Below are 22,594 nucleotides of genomic sequence, written 5' to 3' on the forward strand. Positions count from 1 at the left end.
CAAACAGAGCAGTTTGCTGATTTGCAGCAATCCGCCGTGAACGCAGCTCCCGTTCATAATGATGACAGCATTACACCTACAACGCAGAGCTTTTTAATTTAATGCAAATTTATTCCACCAGCCTTCAACTCTTGCCTTGTTCCTCATCTCTTCCGTGCTATTTAAAGTGCTATTGCACTGTCACATCACTACCTTTCTACTAAAATAATAACCTTTACTGTAAAAGTTCTTTGTCTACGATGTCCTGGTATGCAACTGAAACTGTATATCATTACACCTACAAATCCTATTTCCAAATATAGATTGTGGGTTTTTGGTTTTTTTTTACAGGTTGTTGGTGGTTTCCAAGGGCAAGTGAGTTCCACTTTGAGGAGTATTAACAATTTAATGCTACATTATTGTTAAATAGTGTACATTTACACACTTTAAAGAATTTTTTTATCTCACTAGTTGGCTGAAGCTCTTAAAAAATGTGTGGCAATATCAATATTTTGCATTCAGACCCTGTTGGTAAGACTCTATACTATAATCACATGAAAACTATTTGATCCAGGGGTGACAAACACATTTAATAGCTATGTTCCAGCTGAATTGATGCATGCACAGTGCATCCATCACTGAATTCCACCTCACATTTCTGGGTTCTGATGAGAAGTGTGGAAGCACTACGTGCACTTCAACATCACTTCAAGGTACACCACAAATGAAAATAGCGTGAAACACGCAAAGAACATTAAAAACCTTCTAAGAGCCAGCATGAAGTGCTATAAATGAAACAGCAATTAGATAAAAATCAAGATCTCAACCATTAATGCCCACTCAAAATTACACTTACAAGATACCAGATACGGCATTTGGGAGTAGCGAGTATGATTCAAACAGTTTACACATTTACTGGATAAGCATACTTCCAGCTACGCAGACACTGATTACTTTTATCACTAAAGTGGTTAACAAGGAAACAGCATGATCTTAATCACGTATATCTATGCTGTTGTATGTGAAGCTTGAGATCTTTCTGGTGTAGTTACAAAAGTTCTTGGGATTGTCTTGAACGTGACAGACCAGACAGAGGGCTCAAGCAAATGCACAAATTCATTATCTATTTCCTTAGCCTGCTGTGAGACTTATGAAAATCTACAAACCCTTCTTCTAAAACTATACACAACGGTAGCACTTAACCTATCTAAGAGATAGGAGCCTCTTCAGAGCTCCTTAACAACATGAATCATTCAGTCAACAGAGATCAGTGTTTCCAGAGTGACTCACCCAGTTCTGTGCTGCTCTTCAACAGGATACCAGGTGAATTGCTACACATCACAAAGGAAGCCTATAAAAGCCACTTCAAAATAGATATCTAACTTTGAATTGCAAGGCTTCCTCTCTTACTTTATTAACCTCCAAAATGGTTTTTTTTTGACCTACATTTGGCCCTCCATACGAATGCTTAAACCACTTTAATGTACACTCTCTTCCTCTGCAACAAGTAGAGTTTAAAGGATATACAGGAAGAGATAAGCATTACAAAGTGATGTGAACATACTTGACTGCTCCTTCCGTTGGCCACTACTTAAAACCAGAGAGATAACTGTGAGCCAGTTCTTTTAGAGAGCAAAAAAAAAAATTAATTTTGTCTTCCTAAATCTGCCATTTCTCTTTCCATTGCTTATTTGTGCAACAACTACCCTGTTAGATCAAATCCTGGCTATCTGCCTCCTGTTACATACTGTAAATTGCATGGTTATCTGGAGAGGATAAAACATGTATAAATTGAAACTAATATACAAACTCTTACAAACATAAAGCAATCATAATTTCACGGAAGCATAAAAGTAGCAAGAACGCACAAAATCATCTGAATTTCTCCAATGACATGATACATCTCCTGATTCCCCTTCTATTTTCCCGTCTCTGTACAAATAATAATTAACCGTGTAATTCCTTCATTGCTTTCAAGTCACTGCCTCAGAGGCAGCTCACACTTATTTCTATCTTCAAAAAACATCAAAGCAAGCGGCTGTTACCGAAGGGGGGAGGAGGGAGATGCACTTACTTGCCACCTCCAGCGATGCATTATGACTCACAGCCTCCCCCAGGTAATTCCTGGCCACACACACATAGACCCCTTCGTCCGGCCGGCTCTTGCGCCCGTGCACGATGCGCAGGAAGAACAAAGATCCGCTGGGCAGCAGCATGCGGTGGGAGCGCGGGTCATCCTTGTCCGTCTCCACCCGCTCGCCCCCCTTGTACCACTCGATGGTGGGCGTGGGCCTTCCCTCGGCCTTGCAGTTCAGGGTGGCTGGCTCTCCTTTGGAAACAATCAAGTCCGAGGGGTGTTCCACGATGCGAGGCGGGAAATCCTCCTGTCGAAGACGGGAACCTGCAAGGTAAAAAAAAGCAAAGTTTTCTTAGGAAATCGCTGCCAGGTACAGTCACGGTGTTTTGCAAAACAGCTACTTAACCATCACCTCGCGGCACAGCATTTGACAAGAGCAGCTATTAACATCCTAAAGTACACAAAAGAAAACCTTCGCCATGCGCAAGGTTCTCCCAAGTGAGTATGTGCAAAAGCATTTTTTCAAGAGGGGACCTAATACCAGAGGACAACCAGACTCCTAAATCACATCCATCTTTACATGGATCTATTCATGTACATAAATTTATACATACATGCATATGCACGCCTAGAACTACAAAAACTAGTCCTGCAGACACTCTGCAGAGATCAGACCACCTCAACCAGCAGAACTGGTACTTCTAATCCATAACCCATAGCCAACCTCATGCAACCTTCTGGAAGGGCCATTAATTCATGCAATGTCTACAGAGTAACTCTAACATTTCCACTGCTCACAGAGTTGCTTTATTTCACTTGTACTATCATATCTTATAAGTTCCGTGTTAAGTAGTGCCATAGAAGTATAATTCATGGAGGGCCTGAGTGCTTCCTATGCCTCGTGCACTGGGGAAAATTTTTAATTTATAAAATTCTAGATGTCTTCAATCTAGGAAAAACTGTGAGGCAAGAGTATCCATAAAAGAAAAAGTTACAAGCAAATAAGATACTCTCCTAGACAAGGTACTTCTAAACAAGATGCTCTTCTAGAAAAGCATTCAATTTCAGGCTATTTAAAAATTCAAGCTGATAATTCACACTATTTAAAAATTCAACTTGCATAAAGAAAAAAATAAAAACAGAAAAGACAAAAAAAAAAAAAAAAAACCAAAAACACAAAACTAATGAAAAAACCTAAAAAAAAAAGCCCCAAAACCCAAAAAACCCCAAACAAACAACCCCAGTAATAGTCTGCATAGATATATACCACAGATAAATACGATAGCTACCAGGTACCAAAGAATTCCAAATTTGGAACAAACACCTATCAAAACTTTCAAGGTTTTTAAATGTTGACTCAATTTCCAATTATTGTTTTCCTTATTTTCATCTTTCTTGAAGCACAACTTTGCCATGGATAAAAATTAATCTCTTGGGTCACTAATTCCCGATTATTAAAATCTCAGATGCCAAGATTCTTTATTAACATTAATAACATGAGGTTTGAACAGCTGCGAAGCACCAGAAACACAAGATCTATTCACTGCAGGTTAATAGACCATAAACTGATGTGGAAACAGGGAAAGGAGACTAGAAGAGGAGAGGTCCAAGAATTGCTGTATTAAATATATGCTAAATATGTGATACAGGCATATATATTTTGATTTATGTATATAAAACTATCCTAAAATGTACAATTTTCATTTTATTTCACACTTTCTTCACCTCAAGATAATTAAATGTTCAACTAATCAGCTAGCACTACCACACACTCAAAAATCTGTCAGTATTGCCAGACTACACTGAAATACATTTGCATTCTGTATGTAGCAAAACAGGGTAGTTTTACATGAACATTACTGATCATTAAATTGATCACAAAACATTTCAAACAACAATAGACATCCTCTTCTGATAAGGTTTGGGTAGAACAAACAGAAGCCAGGGAGCTTCCAAACCCTTCTGCTGGCCCAAGCCTGCACATCACACCAAAGACAAATTTTAAGCAGCACCTCCAGGAGGTTTGGCACAGGCCAAACCCAGAGAAAGGAGCACAAGAAAACTGTGCCAACCAGCACTGTTTTTTGCAGCAGCTAAAAATGCCTCTAATAGACTTCTGTGCTCCCTGAGAGCACATCTCAGTCACTGCAAAGTTGCATCTGTGTCTACTCATCCCAAACTTTTACACAGCTCTTGTGAAAAGCCCCTCATTGAATACTTCTGCCCTCACAAGTGTGTTGGCCAATTTCAAATCCCTCTTTCCAAGGTAAAAATGCCTAGAGAGGGATAAAAAACCTTATTTTGTTTATATTTTTACTCACTTCCTATGTAATGCCCAAGGAAAGGTGTTGAAACAAAGGATTACAGAGCTAAAATCAATTGCTCTTAAGATGCTCTGGAAAAATGAAAAGCCAATTTCAATATAAGATGTTTAAAAGGCAGTTAAGAAGCCCTTTAAAAACCAAAGTTTTGACATATGCCAGTATGTACTGTGTTTGTATTTTCACAGGCAATTCTAGCTAGCCAGCACACAATTCAGTACAAGCCTCCTATTGTTTCTGTCAGCCTGGCCCAGACCACAAATAAATGAAATACCATTTTCAGATATATTGTATGCAAGCTTTCCACACTGACATTTAACTGGCTGTACGTGTACTTCAAGCACTGCACAGAATGAAAGCATAAAGACTGACCTCTAAACTTTCTTGAAAACTGAGACTCCAAACCCTAGGCAGGGAAAAAAATCCTTCAGGATCATCCAGGAATGCTCATATATATTTTTATCTTTGCTGGATAATATTGGAGAGGATAAATAACAGAAATTACTATTAATTTATTTCTTTTTTTAATCTCAGCATTTTGTACATTTACATTCCTCTAGCAAATTTCATAGCACTGCTTAGATCAGACAGGGATAAAAGTTGCATGATTAGTTGACTGGCACATACTGAGCAGTAAGCACAGATTTAGTGACAACTGCCTGAGGGGTATGATGGCCTTGACAACCAAGTTATAATCTTTCTACATATCTACACTTTTTCTTTTTGTTTCATCTTCCTTTTCTTTCAGCTAGTTATTTAAGCTGCATTTACGTTTTATTGAGAAGAAGCAGCTTCAATTATCAACATAAATCTTAAGAGTGGGCACCAATCCCATAATTTTCCTGTCAAAAACCCTTCCCAGAAGATGTTTGATAAAAAAAAGAAAAATGAAGAAACTCCAAAAGCTAAGCACCTTATTCATACTGGATCTGCCATGAAATACACAACAGAGCTGCTGTTTCTTTTCCCCAAAGATGACAGCACTAGGAACTAACCAACTTGTGTTCTTGCTTTTATTATGATTCAAGTCTTTCATAAAAAGTCAATTGGATACCACCAATTAAAGTACCCCATACTAATTATTTCATGCTGCTGCTTAAAAGAACAATTATATGAAATCATGTTTGCAGTCTCTGGAAACTGTTGTGCTGCGCCACAACAATTTTTACAAGAATTCAAACAATGACATAAACAGATGTGAAGGTTCAAAGAAAACTTGCATTAGATAAATGACAAACTTGTAGAAGCTAAGATTTGCCTTTATTCCCTTAAAATATCCTGTTGGTAGCATATTAAAACAAAAGTTATTGATAAACAGCAGGGAGTGCATTTAAATATGAAAGCTGCTGATATCAGGGGTTCAAACACTGTGTACCCCTTGTGTACAAACAAATTCTCCTTTGGAGAAAAACAAAAATTTGTGCTATTGGCACAAACTGCATCAGTCCATCTAAACCTGAGCTCACATGGATTTGGAAAACCTCATCTCCCAAGATCTATATATCTAAATATTAATTTTTCATAAGCATTATAAAATACTGTGTGACAGACTGTATCCTTAGCCAAATTCCTAAGGGCCAGTATACTCCTGGCCCTGTTTCTTTTCCATTCCACAAAAACTGCATTTAACATTGATTTTCAGAGCACAAGAACCTTGGTCTTTTTTTCTCATTACTGAAACCCTATGTAAGATCTGAGAAACTGACTGAAAACCTAATTGCTATCAAAATTAGGAAAATGCTAACAAACAAAACGTTAAAAATCAGAGTTAGGAGATCCTTGGAAACAATTATACTTCATCAGATCATGAGAGCTCCCCCAATTCCCCAGTGTTTCCAATAGTAACTTAACCTCTTTCAGAAAGATTTTCAGAAAGAGGAGGGGAGTATCTTTGCGGTTTTATGTAAGTTGATTGGAAAGATGCTCCATAAGTCTCTCGCTCTGGTGCTTAGAAATCTTTCCCTAATCCTCAGGTTAAATGTACCCCCAAATAGTAAATACCTTGTTCTTCTTGTGCTGGAGGTGCCCTATAATTCAAATCTCTCCACAAACTTCTTGGACTTTTATGCCTTTGACATACAAATTGCAACCTCTTCCTTTTTTACCAGCCTCTTGGATTCTGTGTTGTTGTTGCTCTTAGAAGTCATAAAACTAATTTCATCTGGTTTTCCCCTCATAAGATTTGTTCACCTTTTCCTTGACTCAAATTCTAGTTTATCCTTTTTGAAGATGGAAGATCCAAACCATTCACACTCCAGAGGCAAGCAGACTCAGGACTATTTCAAGCACACACTGCAAAACAATATCACATCATGCTACAGGGCAAAAAGAACTAAAGGATAAATCAAAGTATTTTTCTAAAAATGGCTTTTCTGCCCCTATACCTGCAGCTAACCTAACCTACTGAGTTTGCTTTGTTGCACACACAACAAATAATCTTCAAGGAAAAACAACAGAACTAGGAAGATCCACTGAGATTTTGTCCCATTCATTTTCTTTCTCTCAACTTCTCCATTCTTTTAATATTCCTACTCTTTGTATACTACCCTTGTGCAGCTTCAATAAAACACCTGATTTCCTGAGCTTTGTAGCCTACAAGAACTGCATACTGAAAAGCAATTATTTTGACATTTCCAGGTTTATAGTCATCCTTCCATAACCAAAGACGTGAAGTAATAATAAAGACAGTGATGCTGTGCCTATCTGGATTATCCCAATATAGGTAGAACAGAAATTTCATTGTCTAATTCTACTTTTCTATAAAGCAAAAGAGTAAAAACTGCATTTAACTGATATTTCTGAAACAATGATTGGAGAATAGCACTGGTATCACTTTGGACTAAGGAAGTGTGACTTTGACACAGAGTTTTATTTTCAAAAGCTGTTCATTTCTATCACCTGAACAGTAAACATATATTCCAGAAAAACAAAGTTACACTTTTCACCTAAATCCTGCCATTACTTTGCACAGTCATAGCTCCTTTAAAAAGATGCCATCTTTATGAACAAAAATGTTCCCCTGCAAGTGAGGGAGTATTTGTACACTAAGGAGGAAAAGGCATAGCTGGAATGCTACAGCACTGTCACATCAGCTGATTAATGCCCACCCGGGACTGCAGGTTTATTGAAATGCATTTCAAGACATGGTAAATGGTTCCAAACACTCATCTGGGAATAGGTCCAGTTCTTTTCAATAGATACCATAAAATGTGACAAGCAGGGCTCTCACTTTGGATCAGCAGAACCTGCAGCTATCCTATGTCTTCCCAATGAAAAGAAATGCTCTATTTCTTTCTCTGAGAACACAGTGGAAAACGGGTGAGAAAGATGTAAATAAAAAGCCCTGAACACTACCTGATCACTCCCAGCACAAAATCAGTGATGTTCCCTGAAAAAGAAGTTGTTCTTATTTCAGTTTACATCACCATGTCAAGGAATCCTTTTGTTTCCCTCCTCTAATCGCTATTGAAATTTCATTGATTGATGAAATTAATAACAGATTTTTATTTTAATTATTTCTCCTGCTAAGGGATATCTTTTGTGTAAGCAAAATAATTTGCTTTAAAAACAAAATCTGATTACAAAATGTGGGCCCATGGCTTTTAAAATAAATCTGTAGACATCCACAAAACATTTTTTCCCACTCAAAAGACAGCAACAAAAAACACTTCAAGGTTAAGACACCATGAATTACAATTGCATTTCTGTCATAGCTACCACACTATCAGGAGATGTCAGAAACCAGTAATTTACTGTACACTTATGGGGAAAAAAAACTAGGGTAATGACAGAGTGCCTGGAGTTTTAAGCCACGTCTGTCTGTCTCTTTGAAATAAGAGATTAAATGGGAGCTGTACTAAAAATGCCTCAAATCCAGACTGATCTCGTGCCTGGCTCTTACATTGGGAGATGTAACCCAAACACTGGAAGCTACAGACATTCAATTTACACAATATTCATGACCTGGTCAACTGAACAGGAGTTAGTTGAAGTATTGTGGCAAAAAGCTAAATAAGTAAAGGAGAAAAATAATTTTTAAAAAGTTTACGTATCATGGGTGTAAATGGTTTGCTTCTGTTCTTTATTCAGCCGTACATCTGGACATATTCAATTAGAGCAGAAAAAGCCATGAGTTCTAGGCAAAAAAATCTTCTGGAAAGCTGTACATTATCTTATAGTTATTTAAATACTCTGCCTGGTGGGAATGGGGAAAAAAAAAACCTGGCAAATACTGCATTGCTCAGATATTAACACTGAGTCTCCATTTTAGCTTCTAAAGACATATTTCCCAGGAGATGCCAAGAAAGACTTGCTCTCTGAAATAATCACTTTTAACAAAGAAGCCCAAAGTGGCAACAGTAAGAGTCATGCTTTAAACCAAAATTAAATTCAACTCTTCCAAATTGCTCTTGAGCAAACCACCTATTTTCACGAGACTCAGCTTTACACTCAATCTTTGCTACATGAACACATGCTACTGCTTTGTGCAGCAGTTAGCATAAATAAGTCCTGACCTGGTTATTCATTAAATTAGCTAGAATATAAATTTAAAATACTAATATTTCTATTGCACCATGTAAGAGGCTGACATTTACATAAAACCCCAGGCAATAGCTAATGTTCCCAGGGTAAGAAACTGGTCAGTTTTATTTTTTCTTTCCCTCGGTTGTGCTTCCTGGTAAGATATTTATCTCATCTGATTTTGGTGGATACTGTAATAGTCTGAGATGTCAGTATCTAGGGCACTCACTTTTAGAAACTAAAATTCCAACAAAAGCAACAACATCCCACACCAAACTGTTAAGCAGGGAATAGTATTTTCCCTTAAGGGAAACATTAATGAAATTACAGAAATACTTTCATTAATAATGCAAAATCACCTATGACCCAGTCAGCAACTCCACTATACTCAAAAACAAAAAACAAGCACAATGGTAATAAAGTCTATTTCATTAGTTCTTTTTGTCTTTGAAAGGGCTGGAATAATGCTGGGAGGTATTTTCTACACTGGGATGGAGAAGTGCACCAGGACAAGAGTGAGACTGGCTGAGCTGTCTCTGAAGGCAAGCTCCTCTTTGGAGATTTGGGTGTGACAAGCGGGCAGTGACCACCCCAAAGTGCAGGGTGAGGGAAGCAGAGGGGTCGGGCAGGTACACAAAGAAAGTGACCGTGGGAGATGCACAGGCCCTGGGATGGCTGCCAAGAACACGGGGAAAAGAAGTGGCAAAGGATTATGGAAAGGATGCAAAGGTTAAGTAGAGCTGAAGTAAAGAGCAACTGGAAGACAACTAGGGAAACACATTAACTATATTAAGGTAACAGGATTTGATGAAAATTATGGATAAGTCTGTGGACAACAGAGCTAAAAAGACACTGAAAATGATCACTGGTTAAGCACAGGAGTGGGGACACAGTGGGAGGATCTTGTACAGCTCAGAGCAATCCCTCCTGCCCTGTCCTCCTCCTCCTCCTCCCTCCCTGGCAGATGTCATTCCCTACAAAGGCAGGCCTGACAGCTCTGATGGGCTGTCAGCAGCCTGAGAAGAAAAGCCAGAGTAAATGGAGAGTGTGGGGACTGAGGCTGCTCTGAGCCTCATCAGAACTGCCACTTCCAGGGCTTGGTTTGCTATTGAGCAGGGAGGGAGGGAGGATTAGGAAACACAGAAGAGATAGTCAGGCTCTTCTCCATCTTCCATCCTTGTCCTGGATCATGTTTCATCTCAGACTGAAGTGTGTCTCATTGCCTGTGAACCACTGGTTTGCCACCTGGGACAGGAAAACAGAACTTGGAGAAAAACAGTGGGAGTGCACCAAAACCAAAGGAGGACTCGTAGCTACACTGATGGGACCAAATGAACTTCCAACTGAGTGGCAATGCCTAGGAACCAAATTTACGTAGATACATTATATAAACTATAGTACACTAATATAGTTATATATTTTAGGTATTTTCTTCATATATGTGTTGATAAATCAGGTATCAGACATACTGATGCAGGAAATTTTTACCTCACCTATAGGTTTGTCTCTAATCAGTGTCAAAGATTTCACCTATTTGTGGCACAATTACAGCACATTAGGCTATTTTATTGCAAAGCTTAATCTACAAAGACTTATCATTAAAAATCTAACATGATCATCTTTGGATGATCAAATTCATTCAAAAAATAGATCTAAATATATTCATTGTTTTGGGGTTATTCGTTTTTAAAATCACAAAAACAAACATAATGCTTCATCTTTATAATATTTCAGATGGGTTGCCCCCACATTCTTCCAGACTTTTCAAAGTCACCTCCTACCATGCTTCTAAACTAATTTCCACTTCCAGATTTCAGTGTGAGATTCAATCTGATATTGATCAGCTGCACGTTCAGATGTCTGAGATGCTGAGGGAAGGGAAAAAGGATCCTCATTTCTGCAGGGCTATGGGGAAGCTGGAGAAACAGCAACTCTCAGCAGGACCAGGGGTTTTCTCAGCCATACAAGGGAACATCCCTCAACTCGGAGGCAACACAAGGATTGTAACTCCACAGTCAATAGCACTCCTAGGCTGTGCCCAGGCCCATTTTGCTACATCTCATACAACTGATACTGCCTCTTTTTTTTGTTCCCAAATTGGTTTTAAAGAGAAATATGATGATGCAAAACACCTGTCCAAAATCGTACTTTTTAAGATTGCAAATCTGTTTCAGATGCAAACATCAAAACTGCCCTCAAGAATCCAAATGTTAGGTGTTTACAGGAGATGTTTGTCAGCTCAGAAATAAGTCTGAATTTAAATATTTAGTGGTAATTAATTTAGAAATTATTAACAGGGGGGAACAAATAATTACTATTAAGCACTTTAGTTTCCCTGTTCTTGTTATTATTTTAATGGGCTAAAAATTTGAACTAAAACAGCTTTCTTTCATTTCATTTAATACATTTGACTTCTTTTTCAGCATTAAGTTTGGACAATTGTAAAAAGAATAGATATTCTGAATTACAAGTTGCCACTCACATAACAAGACTAGCATGTTTTTGTTGCCTATGGAAGGATAAAAGTTTAAATCCAAATTTAAAAAAAACCCTAAATTAGTTTTGTACACTTACATAAAATGTATAGATCGGTAAAAATACAACTATTTTATCAAAGTTTAAAAAATTTAAATCAAATAACCTCTTACTGAAAACTCATCTATCCCTACCCTTTTTTCAATACATACTTTTATTCAAATACAAAGCTAAGTAAACAAACACAAAAAGCATGAAAGATAACACGCTTTTAGGGAAAAGTAATAAATATCTCCTCCCACCCTACTCTGCATAGCAATCAACGTGTTATTTACTGCAGGACGACTGAAGGTATTTTTTCATTCCTACTTCTCACCAACATAAAGATTTGTCAAAACAGCAAAATTTCACCTAAGTAAACTTCTATCCATCAATGCCATAAAAATAATATTTTGCTGAGAAACACTGCAAAGTTTTCCCTTTGACTCTGTTTGAATTTCTTGTCACCCAAGAGGCCAGAAAAATCACAGAACCACAGAATCTTTTGGGTTGGAAAAGACCTCTGAGATCATCAAGTCCACCTTACAAATGATCTCTACCTTGTCAACCAGACCACGGCTATGAGCTCCACGTCCACTCCTTCCTTAAACACCCGCAGACACGGTGACTCCATCATCTCCCTGGGCAGCCCATTCCCACATTTAACACACCTTTCAGTGAAGAAATTCCCCCTGATGTCCAGCCTGGACCTACATGGATGCAGCTTGAGACTGTGTCCCCTTGTCCCATCCTTTGTAACCCTCCTGCCAGGGAGGTCCAGAGAAGCACAAGGTCTCCCCTTGCTCCTTTTCTCCAGGCTAAACACCAAAGCTCCCTCAGCTGTTCCTCCTCAGACTTGTGCTCCAGACCCTTCCCCAGCTCTGTGAGCACAGAATAAATCCCAGCACGCCACTTTTTCTTGTTTTGAGGACCCAAATCTAAAGACAGCACTCAAGGTTGTGACCTCACTGATGCCGATTACAAGGGGAGACCACTGGGTTTGGTTTTTGTTCCTTCAAAGGCTTCTTTGGTCCCAAAAATCCAACTGAGAAATCTGAAATCTTCCACATGGCCAATTCTTTTGCCATTGTTCCTACTTAGAGCTTTGCAAAAAGCACAATTTTGCAATGCTCAGTTGAATCCAAACAGGTAAATGGCATCATACACAGAAAGCCAAATTCCAGGGCTTCCTTAAATGTACAAAAGTATGGGCCCAGAAGATTCATGCACTGAGTTTTCTTCTCATGAAGAAGCATCATCATCCTGAGGTCTGAAGTCCTACCCAACAGCATGACTGCTGAAAACCTAGTGAAAAATCACCAAAAATGTCATCTTGCATCTCTGCCACCCCTATGCCTTTCCAGCTGCATTTTAGTTCTGGTTGTGTGAAAATGGTACAACCACCTGAATACACCACAGAGAAGAGTTCATTCAGTGGCTAAAACCAGGCCTCTGTATCAATCTGACAGGAAAAAAACACATACTTATCAAGCTGTTTCTAGTAAAAGAAATGGTAAAAAGAAATACTATCAGATTATTTTCCTGAATAATCATAGTAGATTCTTCTGAGAACTTGTGGCTAATAGCCTGGGTGTTCAGCAGCCTGAAGTGCATTTAAACATGTAAAACAGATTTTGAGATGCTCTATATGATAGGCACACTTAAGTAAGATATTTAAATAACACCAGTTTTCAGCAAGTTATTGATTTTTTCAAGACAAAGTACTGAACCACAATTTCAGGAATAGTTGTCTGAGTCACTTATACTTTAAAGAAAACAAAATGTATGAAATGGCCTTTTAAAGGATTAGTAACAAATCCCTAGAGGAATGCAGCCCACCTCAGTCAATTTTCAACCTTAAAAGCAAATTTTGACATATCCAGAACATTAATGAAGACAATGTTTATGCCTTACATAGCATGCTAAGTGTGAGAACTCTACAGATAAAAATGCTGTCCAATGTATACTGAAGCTCATAATGGAATGTAAAAAGAAGTTGAAAAATAGCAGTAGCCTATGGTTGTTGATGATAAGATTTAAATAAATGAAGGACAGTTTTAAAAGTAAGAGAAAAAATTAAAAACTTTATTATTTCATTAAACAAGAACATCAGGGGTCTATTTTTCATGATTTTGATTATTTTATAGCTATTTTTTAAAAGCTAGCTTAATGACTAGCTTTTCAATAACTATTATAAGGGGTTCTGGTGAAAGGATCAGTCCTGAGAAACACAGATCAATACTCAGCGGTCATAAATGGAAAAAGGAAGGAGAAGGGAGAGGTAAGAGAAAAACAGTGCTACACAACCACAAGGCTGAATCAAAAATAGAGAGGAATATTCAAGCATGGGAAAAGACAAAGACCTCAAGAGCTCCATAGAGCTGTGCAAGAAACAAAAACTATAAGTGAAAAGAAGAAGAATAATGAAGCTGTGTGATTTGAGAAGATTTTAATGCGTAATATAACATCAACACAAGCAAGCAGGCAGAGGTTTGTGTGGTTTACACATATAAATGCAAATGCTGACAAAGCCTTTAAAATTTTAAAGGAGAATAGCTGTTTGAAAACAAGGGAAAAGAATGGTTATTCTTATCATTACTTCAAGCAACAATCACCATGACAGGGGCAAGGGTTGAAGCAGCAAAGAAAAATAGGTTATTGCCAGAAATGAATAAACCTCAGAGCAATCTGAGTGCCCAGAAATTCTTTTTTTCAGCTTTATCAATAGCTCTGGTAGAAGAGATTACTTCCCTGCATCAGGCTTGTTTCAATAGTTAAGATATCCCTACACAGAGAGGCAAGTGGAAAAACAGCAGCAGCCACCTAAAAATACATTGCATTAAAAGAATTCAACTAAGTATGCTCCATCAGCTCAGGAAAGCCATTATTCTCCAGTCTGAAAGACTCTAAGGTATGATTATATTTTGGAGTTTCCCTTCCAACAAATTAAACTGTATTTTACAAGGATGTAGAAATCCTGGCAAAAAAAAAAAAAAAAAAAAAAAAAAAAAGAAAAAAAAGAAAAAAAAAAAAAAAAAAGCTAGTTATATTCATATAAAGAAACAAATTTTCTCTTATGTACAAGTATCTCTGCTTAGGATTAAGGTAATACTTCTATTGTGCTACCTGTTCACTAAATTTGTGATAAACTGGAGAGGAACTCCAATGGGAGAACTCCTTTCTCCCACAGTTACTCCATGCAGGATTTGGTCAGTGCCTTCCTGAGAGGTGGAAGTTGGCTGGGACCTTTACTGCCAACATAAAACATAAATATCACCACAAACTCACACTGCTCAAGCAGCTACACCCAGAAGTCCTACAGCACTGGCCAACACTGGTGGGCAGGTGGGTACAAGTAACTTGAGGATTTGTTTGGTTTTATCCTTACAAAGCACAATCCAAGGTTTTAAACATCCTTTTTTTTTTTTTTTTTGCAAGAGGATTTTCAAGGCTAAACTTCTTTTTTATTTTTTTGTATCATGATTATAATTACAACATAGTTTCCAAATGGTAAAAGGCAACCCGTATACAGACTTTTCCACTTTGTGTAAAGAGCTGTTTGAAACAAAACCCTAAATTAAGGCTTCCTGAAAGGCTGCAAGCCTTCAGTGGGACTAATTAGACAGAACCACTAGGCCTTGAGGCTCACAGCTGCTCACCAGTATCCTCTCCAAAGACTGAGAATTAAACAAATGGTTAGGGGTTTAAATTGATTAACGGGCATCAGTTGTTCCTCCTCTACAGGTAAAGCCCTAATATCAATCTTTTCATTTTCTAATATACCATTATATGACTAATTAGTAGGCATTATGGCACATCTATCAGTTTAAATTAATTTTTAACGACAATTAATCTGCCCTTTTTAAAAATTCTTACTTTAAATAAATGGGAAATTCTCCCCTAGTGCTTTGATTAAAAACAAAAGCTAAGCAGTACTAAAAATGTCAATTAAAAATGAATAGATCTTTTAGTGAGTGGCTGTATTGCAAATTGTCAGTCCTCTGCATGTTACACAGGAATTGTACTCTTAATTTGTTCTGTAATTTTGTGGTTGCTGCAAGTATTTATAAACTGGTATATCTGCATTAGGAACACCACACTGGAACAGTTACAGGACTTTACAAACAGAAGTGGATTGTAAGTAATCAAGATTCAAAGGACAGATTAGACAGTATTTGATTCTGAGCAAGGACTGTGGTAAACCACTCCCTATCAAGACTATCAGGCAGGAAACACCAGGGAAGGACTTGGAAATCTTTATTTCCATCAACTGCATCAATCTGCCAACACAGCACACCATGATCACTGAGAAACATTTTCATCAAGGGAGCAACTCATTCATCAACTTGGAAAACAATGATCCAACAAAACATAAATGAAGAAGAAATCAGTGCTTAAGACTTAGAAGAAGGGAAGCAAAAGGTCTCTAAAATACATCAGCCCAAATCCCATATTTTATCATAGGGCTTCAAGGATAGCTCAAAGCATCACAAAAGACTATGTGCCACTCAACCCCATGTTCTTCTTTCAGCTCAAGAGTGATGTGGTGAAAAGCCACTCCATGTCCTCTCAGGATAATACCCCTAAGAGAAACCACTTTATGCAAACACCAGGTGAATGGCCTTGACAGTATTTTTTTAAAGTATCTATATATAAATAAATAAAAATTGAAATTTTCTATTAGGTACATGTAACGCCTACAGAGTGCAGAGGAAAGACAAAATGACTCATTATAAAATATTTTTTTAACGTTCTAAGCAGAAAATTATGGAGAATTAGCCTGCTTGGTGTGAAATTGCCTAACCAAGCCAAAATCAAATCTCTCATTTCTTCATGCCTTGCCACTTTAGTAATGGTAAATTAGTCACTTCCTTCCATCTGGAATGAGTAGTCCACAGACTTCAGGCATCTTTGGGGTGTTTAAGCCCTTTCCTTCAAAACCAGACAAGAATATTTATTCCCAAGAAGAATCTGAGAAAGGTGAAGAGAGGGCTGTTTGTATCAACAATTACAGAAGTCCAGCAGATGGAAAGTTTCTCCTCCAAGGGTATTGATCAATTTTATATAAGGCAATTAAAACACCAATACTAGCAGAAAGCAGTTATGACCTGTCTTCAAAACCCAGTCTGGTAGGTCTGAGAAAGTTACAGAATGTGTCAGTGGTTGCAAAGTCCTCAATTCCATTAGAAACATAAGCAGGCACATGGGGAACAGGAAGCTCAAGGGCAGCCAGGGCTGCAGCGACCATGAAATTGTGGAGTTTGAGATCCTTGGGGCAGCAAGGAGGGTGAGAAGCGCACTCACTACCCTGGACTTCATGAAAAAGAGGATTTCTCCAAGAATTTCCTTGGTAGAATGCCAGGGGATAGAGCCTTGGTGGGAAGAAAGAGAGCTGGAAGGATTGCCTCCTCCAGGCTCAAGAACAATGCACCCCTACAAAGAGAAAGCCAGGGAACATTGCCAGGAGGTCTCCATGGATTAACAAAGAGCTCCTAGACAAACACAAAGAGGGAGCTCAGTGAGGGAGGAAGCAGGGAAAGCAGCCTGGGAGGAACACAGAGTAATTGTCTCAACAGGCAGGGAGATCATTAGCAAAGTTAAAGCACTGGCAGAAGCCAATCTGGCCCAGGAGATCAACAGTAACAAAAAAACCTTTTAGGTATGTCAGCAATAAAAGAAAGCCTAGGGGAAATGCTGAGTCCCCTCAGGAGGAATATGGGACACCTGGCTACCCAGGAAATGGAGAAGGCTCAGGAACTCAGTGATGTTTTGCCCCAATCTCCACTAGCATGTTTTCCAGCCACACTGCCCAAGTGGGAGAAGGTGAAAGCAGGGATTGGGAGAATGAAGTCCCACACACTGTAGGAGAAGACCAGGTTTGGGAATGCCAAAGAAACCCAAAGGTGCACATGTCCATGGGACCTGATGAGATACATCCATGAATCCTGAGGGAACTGGTGGATCAAGTGGCTGAGCCACTATTCATCATCTTTGAGAATATAGCAGTCTACTGAAGTTCCCACTGACTGGAAAAGGGGAAACATAATCCTCATTTTTAAAAAGGGAAATAGGAGAGACCCAGGGAAACTCAGACCAGTCAGTCTCATGCAAGTGTCTAGCAAGGAGCAGATTCTTCTGGGAACTATGCTAAGGCAATAAGAAGGTGATTGGTGGCAACCAACATGGCTTCACTGAAGGAAAATGATTCCTGACATATTTGGTGACTTTCTACAGAGGGGTTACAGCAGTGATGAGCAAGGAAAGGGCAAGGGATGTCATCTTCCTAACCTGAGGAAAGCATTTGACACTGTGCCACATGAATGCCTTGTCCCTGAGCTGGAGAGCCATGGATTTGACAGATGGACCACTTGGTGGCTAAGGAATTGTCTGGATGGTCACACTCAGAGTTGCAGTGATGTTTTAATGTCCAAATTGAAAGTTGTGACAGTAATGCTCCTCAGGGGTCAGTACTGGGACCTGTGCTGTTTAAAATTTTTGTTGGTGACACAGTAAATAGGATTAATCTGCACCCATAAATTCAACCTTATAACAAAACACAAACTAATCACTATTCTAAAGCAAAGCAACATATCCCAAAAACATCTTCCATTCTAGTTAAAATAAATGTCTTCAAGGCTCAAAAGCAAAAGGAACACTCATACAAACATGTAGCACCAAGTAGTAGAGACCATCCCTGACCTTGAAAAACACCTTTCTTGGTATACTTCAGTAGGAAAAAAAAGGACCATTTTCCTGTTAATGCTGTCATAAAGCCCACAGTGAATTACTAAAAATCATTACTTTTATGTTAAAAGCTCTCACAATGACAAGGATGAATTAGCAGGGGACGGGAAGTAAAGAGACAACTAATGTTTAAGAGGCCCATCTCCACAGAACACTGCTGGGAATGCAAATGTCTACAGCTTTGCTGGTTATTAACGTTGCTCGTTGTAGCCCCATCTCTTTGCAACAATTTACCTGCTCTCCTGTGCTAATGTACCATCTCCTTCCCCCCCACTCCCATTAGGAAAGTTCCCTTCCTTAGAAATACCTGTCACTCACCCCACAGCATGCTGGCTCTCCACTCACACAGAACTCTGCTAATAATGCTATTAATAACTCCTGGTAAAAAAAAAAAAAAAAAAAAAAAAAAAAAAAAAAAAAAAAAAAACCACAAAAAAACCCCACAAAACAAAACACAAAAACATTCAGAAGTACACAATCTGTAGTGGCAAATAATGCATTGTTTCCAACATGGATGAGACAGTGCCCTACTATGGACAATAAGCCAGAGGAACTGAAGTTTCAGTCCTGGAAAAAGGAATCTACTCCTAAGAATTACTTCATGTGAGGGAGAGAAGGTTTTGTTTTTTTTTTAGTTTATCATTCCAGCAAGTAAATGTAAGAATTGTTCAAAATTTGAAGTAATTAGTGTTCCTCCTATAATAATACCAAACTGCCTTAAGAAATTCTGCAAACAGCCCATACATGTTCACCAGAAACTACTATTGAATAGTAATCCATACAACTTAAGAGATTTCTACAAATCATAAAAAGTAAACATTACTAAAAAAAACATAACCTTGTAACAGTAAAGCTGGCTGGCCCATTTCCTCCAAGTAAATATGCTTTAAGTTGCTCTTTCAATCAAAATATGATAGATGGCATTATAACTAGGTACTGTTCTCGGGAGGAAAGATTTCTTCACTCAGCTGAAAAAGAACATTCCCAACAGGGATCTTTTAAAAAAAACCACTAATATGTTCTTTATACTTGTTCCATTTTATTCTGAAGGTCAACAAATTGCTGCATTCAGATGACAGATTTGCAAGGCATCTGCAAAAAAGATTTTTATTCATTATACCACATATTTATACTTTAAAAACCCACTATTTTTCTTGTCCTCCTTAAAATCACTCCCAAAATATTTGTCATAGGATCTTCTCAGGTCTGCAGAACCAACTGCAGAGAAAGATCTGACCAATTATTTTTTTTTTTCATAAAAACGCCCAAAATAAAAAGTCTGTTTAAACAATCAAGAGAAAAGATATAAGATAGAACAACAAAGACATCTATTATGTTTTTATATTGCCCCCATCATCATGCCTAATAGCAAAATTTAGTGCAATAAATGCATAAATTTAGCTGAGTACAGTTGCTTTCCAGGTCTAGCAGGATGAAGAAATCCCACTAACTCCTACAGAAACAGCAAGTCAGCTCTGGGACAGGAGAACAAGAATCTAGGGATATTATAACATTGTCATGAAGAGAAAGATCAGTACAGGAACCCTGGAAAGAATGTATAGTTTGGTTGTTTCTCTGTGATCCTTGAAGAAACTTGATGGAAACAAACAACAGCTATTTTCAAGTAAATTACTGCAAATGACATTCATAGGGCTAGAATATACTTGTGGAATAGAGTTATGAACAGTACTAATAAGTTCTTGTCACCCTTGTATTTTTGTTAATGAAAAAGTACAGTCTTGCAGAACTTGTCAGCAGATGAGCTTAGATTTCTCATTACCATTAAATTACATGGGTCAGGTGGCTCATTTCAATCAAAAAAAGTACCTACAACATCAGTATTACAGACTTCCTAACTTAAAGACTCAGCTTATCTAATATTAACCCAAGTTAAACATTACAAAAGAATCACACAACAGCCAAACACAAGAAACTTGCTCATAATCAACAACTAAACCCCAAGCCATTACCTGAGAGAAGCTGTCTCCCCTTCCCATCGCCTCTAGCACCCAGAATGGCATCATCACCTCACTGCCAGTGCTCATAGCTGGCACAAGTTGGACCTTTATTTAACTTGCTTTTTTCTGCCTTAACCCCCCTCAGTTTTATGTAATAGAACTCCTCAGATAAATTCAAAACCTAACTATTGTGTCTTTATTCTCCTGTCTTGCCTAGATCCCCATTTACAAAGCACAATTTTTGCTTGGACGGACCACAAGTTCCAGCAAACAGAAGTGATCATTATTTCTCTGGAGACTGACTTTATATTACTTTCATTTCACAGATATTGGTAAATGCCACAGTGAGCCACATGCAAAAGCACCATCATGCATCAGCACATCTTCACACAAGTATACATTTTAATAAAAATATATACCAATGCTCCTCTAAATCATCACCATTAACAACATAATTTGCTTATAGCATCAGGCTGTTTCTGCCAGCCACAAATGGCCAGACTGAGCAGAGTTGGTTACTACTGGAACATATCACCTAAACTTGTGTTCTCTCTGATCCTTATATTCAATCAGAATAATTTTTGAGGAAATGGACATTCCAACTACCACTGGCATAAATAAGTTTTCCTGCCACTGAAGTATTTCAGAAGACACACTATTAAATCTGGTTAAAGCACCATCAGTCCAGTTGTAAAAACTTTATCTACATATATCAAATGGTTTCCAAAAGAACAAAACAATTTAAAATAATGATCTGCAAAATTAGCTATTCATGTTTTATTTCTGTCCAGATTGCCCTACAGCTTCTATACTGTGATATAATAACTTGCCAACATATCACACAATACTGGAGAACCAACAGAGAAATTCACTGGATGCACAAAAGGAAAGGGAAGTTGCGGGAAATTCCAGGGTGAATCACCATTGAGGATTCTTGGGAGGGGAAGGGGAACAGAAGGGAAAAGAGGAACAGAAATAGTTCCTCCTCTAAAGAACACTTTTCTATTAGAGTTGGAAAGGGGGGCCATGGATTCCTCAGGCAGATGGTGTCAATAGATCTGTCTATTAGTCCCCTTGGCAGCAGCAGTATGGTGATGGGGCTCACAAAAAGCCACTTAAAAACTCCATATAAACAAAAGAGAATTACATTAAGAAGTTGGTTCAACTTTCCAGTACAAACACTGTTTCCCACATATGGCACAAAACCCGCTACCATTCATTCCAGTTTGCAGCTTCTGCTGCAGTTTTACAGACTGTGGTGGATGTGGGCTCACAGCAAATCCCCATGTGGGACAGATCAGCTTCCCAGGTGAACAGCCCAGCCCTGAGGGCTTTCCCAAGCCCTTCTGCACCTTTGCTTTTGAGTAGGAACTGACAACACACAGGGCTCTTTCCTCAGCGATTCGACACCTAAAACTGGGAATCATGGTGGCCAACGCTTCTCCCTCTGGTACTGTAGGATGTTAAGCTCTTACTAACATGATCATGAAAAAGAATTTCAAGAACATTGAGTGCAACTAGTACTGCCAAGTCCCCCACTAAACTATGTCCCAAAGTGCCACATGTACACATCTTTTAAATACCTCCAGGGATGGTGACTCAGCCGCCTCCCCAGACAGCCTGTTCCGCCCTTACTGTGAAGGCATTTTTCCTAATAGCCAATCTAAACCTTCCCAGGCCCAGTTCGAGGCCATTTCATCTTTTTCATGCTTTAACTTTAAATCTACCAGGTTTAATTTTCTGAACTGGCATTTCAGAAGTGCATAGTCCCAACAGATATAAGTAAGACATTCTTAAGTAAAAACATTTGAATATAAAATCCTTCACAAACCCTTGGTTCGTTTCTGCTGAGAGGAAGTCTAGCAAGGGAAAAAAATAAAAAATAAAAAATAAATAGAACTACAATATTACTGTTGAACAAACAGTTCCGTAGAACATGGTAGGTTAAAACCAGCTAAGTTTGACAAAGTAGCTATATGCAATACAAACATAATACAAAGTTAACTTTGTATTATTCATTAGCTATTAATTGGCATTCATCTAAGTCCAAGAAGTATATTTTACTCTATAAGAAATTAAATATACTTTAAAAATACATATTCTTAGGATTACTCTCTTCCTCTCTGTTGGTTCCCTGATTAAAATAAGCTGTAGCAGTAATGTTAAACAGTCCTTTTGGTGGCAAGGAACTCAAAAATGCAGTTTTAATTCTCAGAAATATTCAGAACATTCATGAAATCACAGTCCATCCCACTGTCCTACTTTATCCCTCCAATGAGAAACTGAACTAAGAGAAGCAGGAGCTGAACCCTGTTTTTTGGGGGTTTTTAAGCAGAGGCAGATGTTTAACATGATTCCAACAATCCTGGTTGTTAGGCACATAGAAAGGAATGTATAAGTCAAACAAAGACAAGGTTGGTCTTATCACAGGTGATGCATATGGTCAGAAAACTCCTTGGAAAATGATCAAGAACTAAGAG

At 38.2% G+C, this 22,594-nt stretch overlaps 1 protein-coding gene across 5 annotated transcripts in view; it reads right to left on the bottom strand.

Moving 5' to 3' along the window:
- The window catches only part of ROBO1 (roundabout guidance receptor 1), a 684,128-nt gene that overhangs the window by 250,071 nt on the left and 411,463 nt on the right, over positions 1-22,594 (bottom strand). For all 5 annotated transcript variants that reach the window (XM_063150061.1, XM_063150060.1, XM_063150063.1 and 2 more), the window contains one exon: positions 2,054-2,380. In XM_063150061.1, coding sequence (XP_063006131.1) covers positions 2,054-2,380 — 327 coding nt within the window. The remainder of the gene's footprint in view (positions 1-2,053; positions 2,381-22,594) is intronic.

Source organism: Melospiza melodia, chromosome 2 (genome assembly GCF_035770615.1).
Source record: "Melospiza melodia melodia isolate bMelMel2 chromosome 2, bMelMel2.pri, whole genome shotgun sequence".
Taxonomy (NCBI): Eukaryota; Metazoa; Chordata; class Aves; order Passeriformes; family Passerellidae; genus Melospiza; species Melospiza melodia.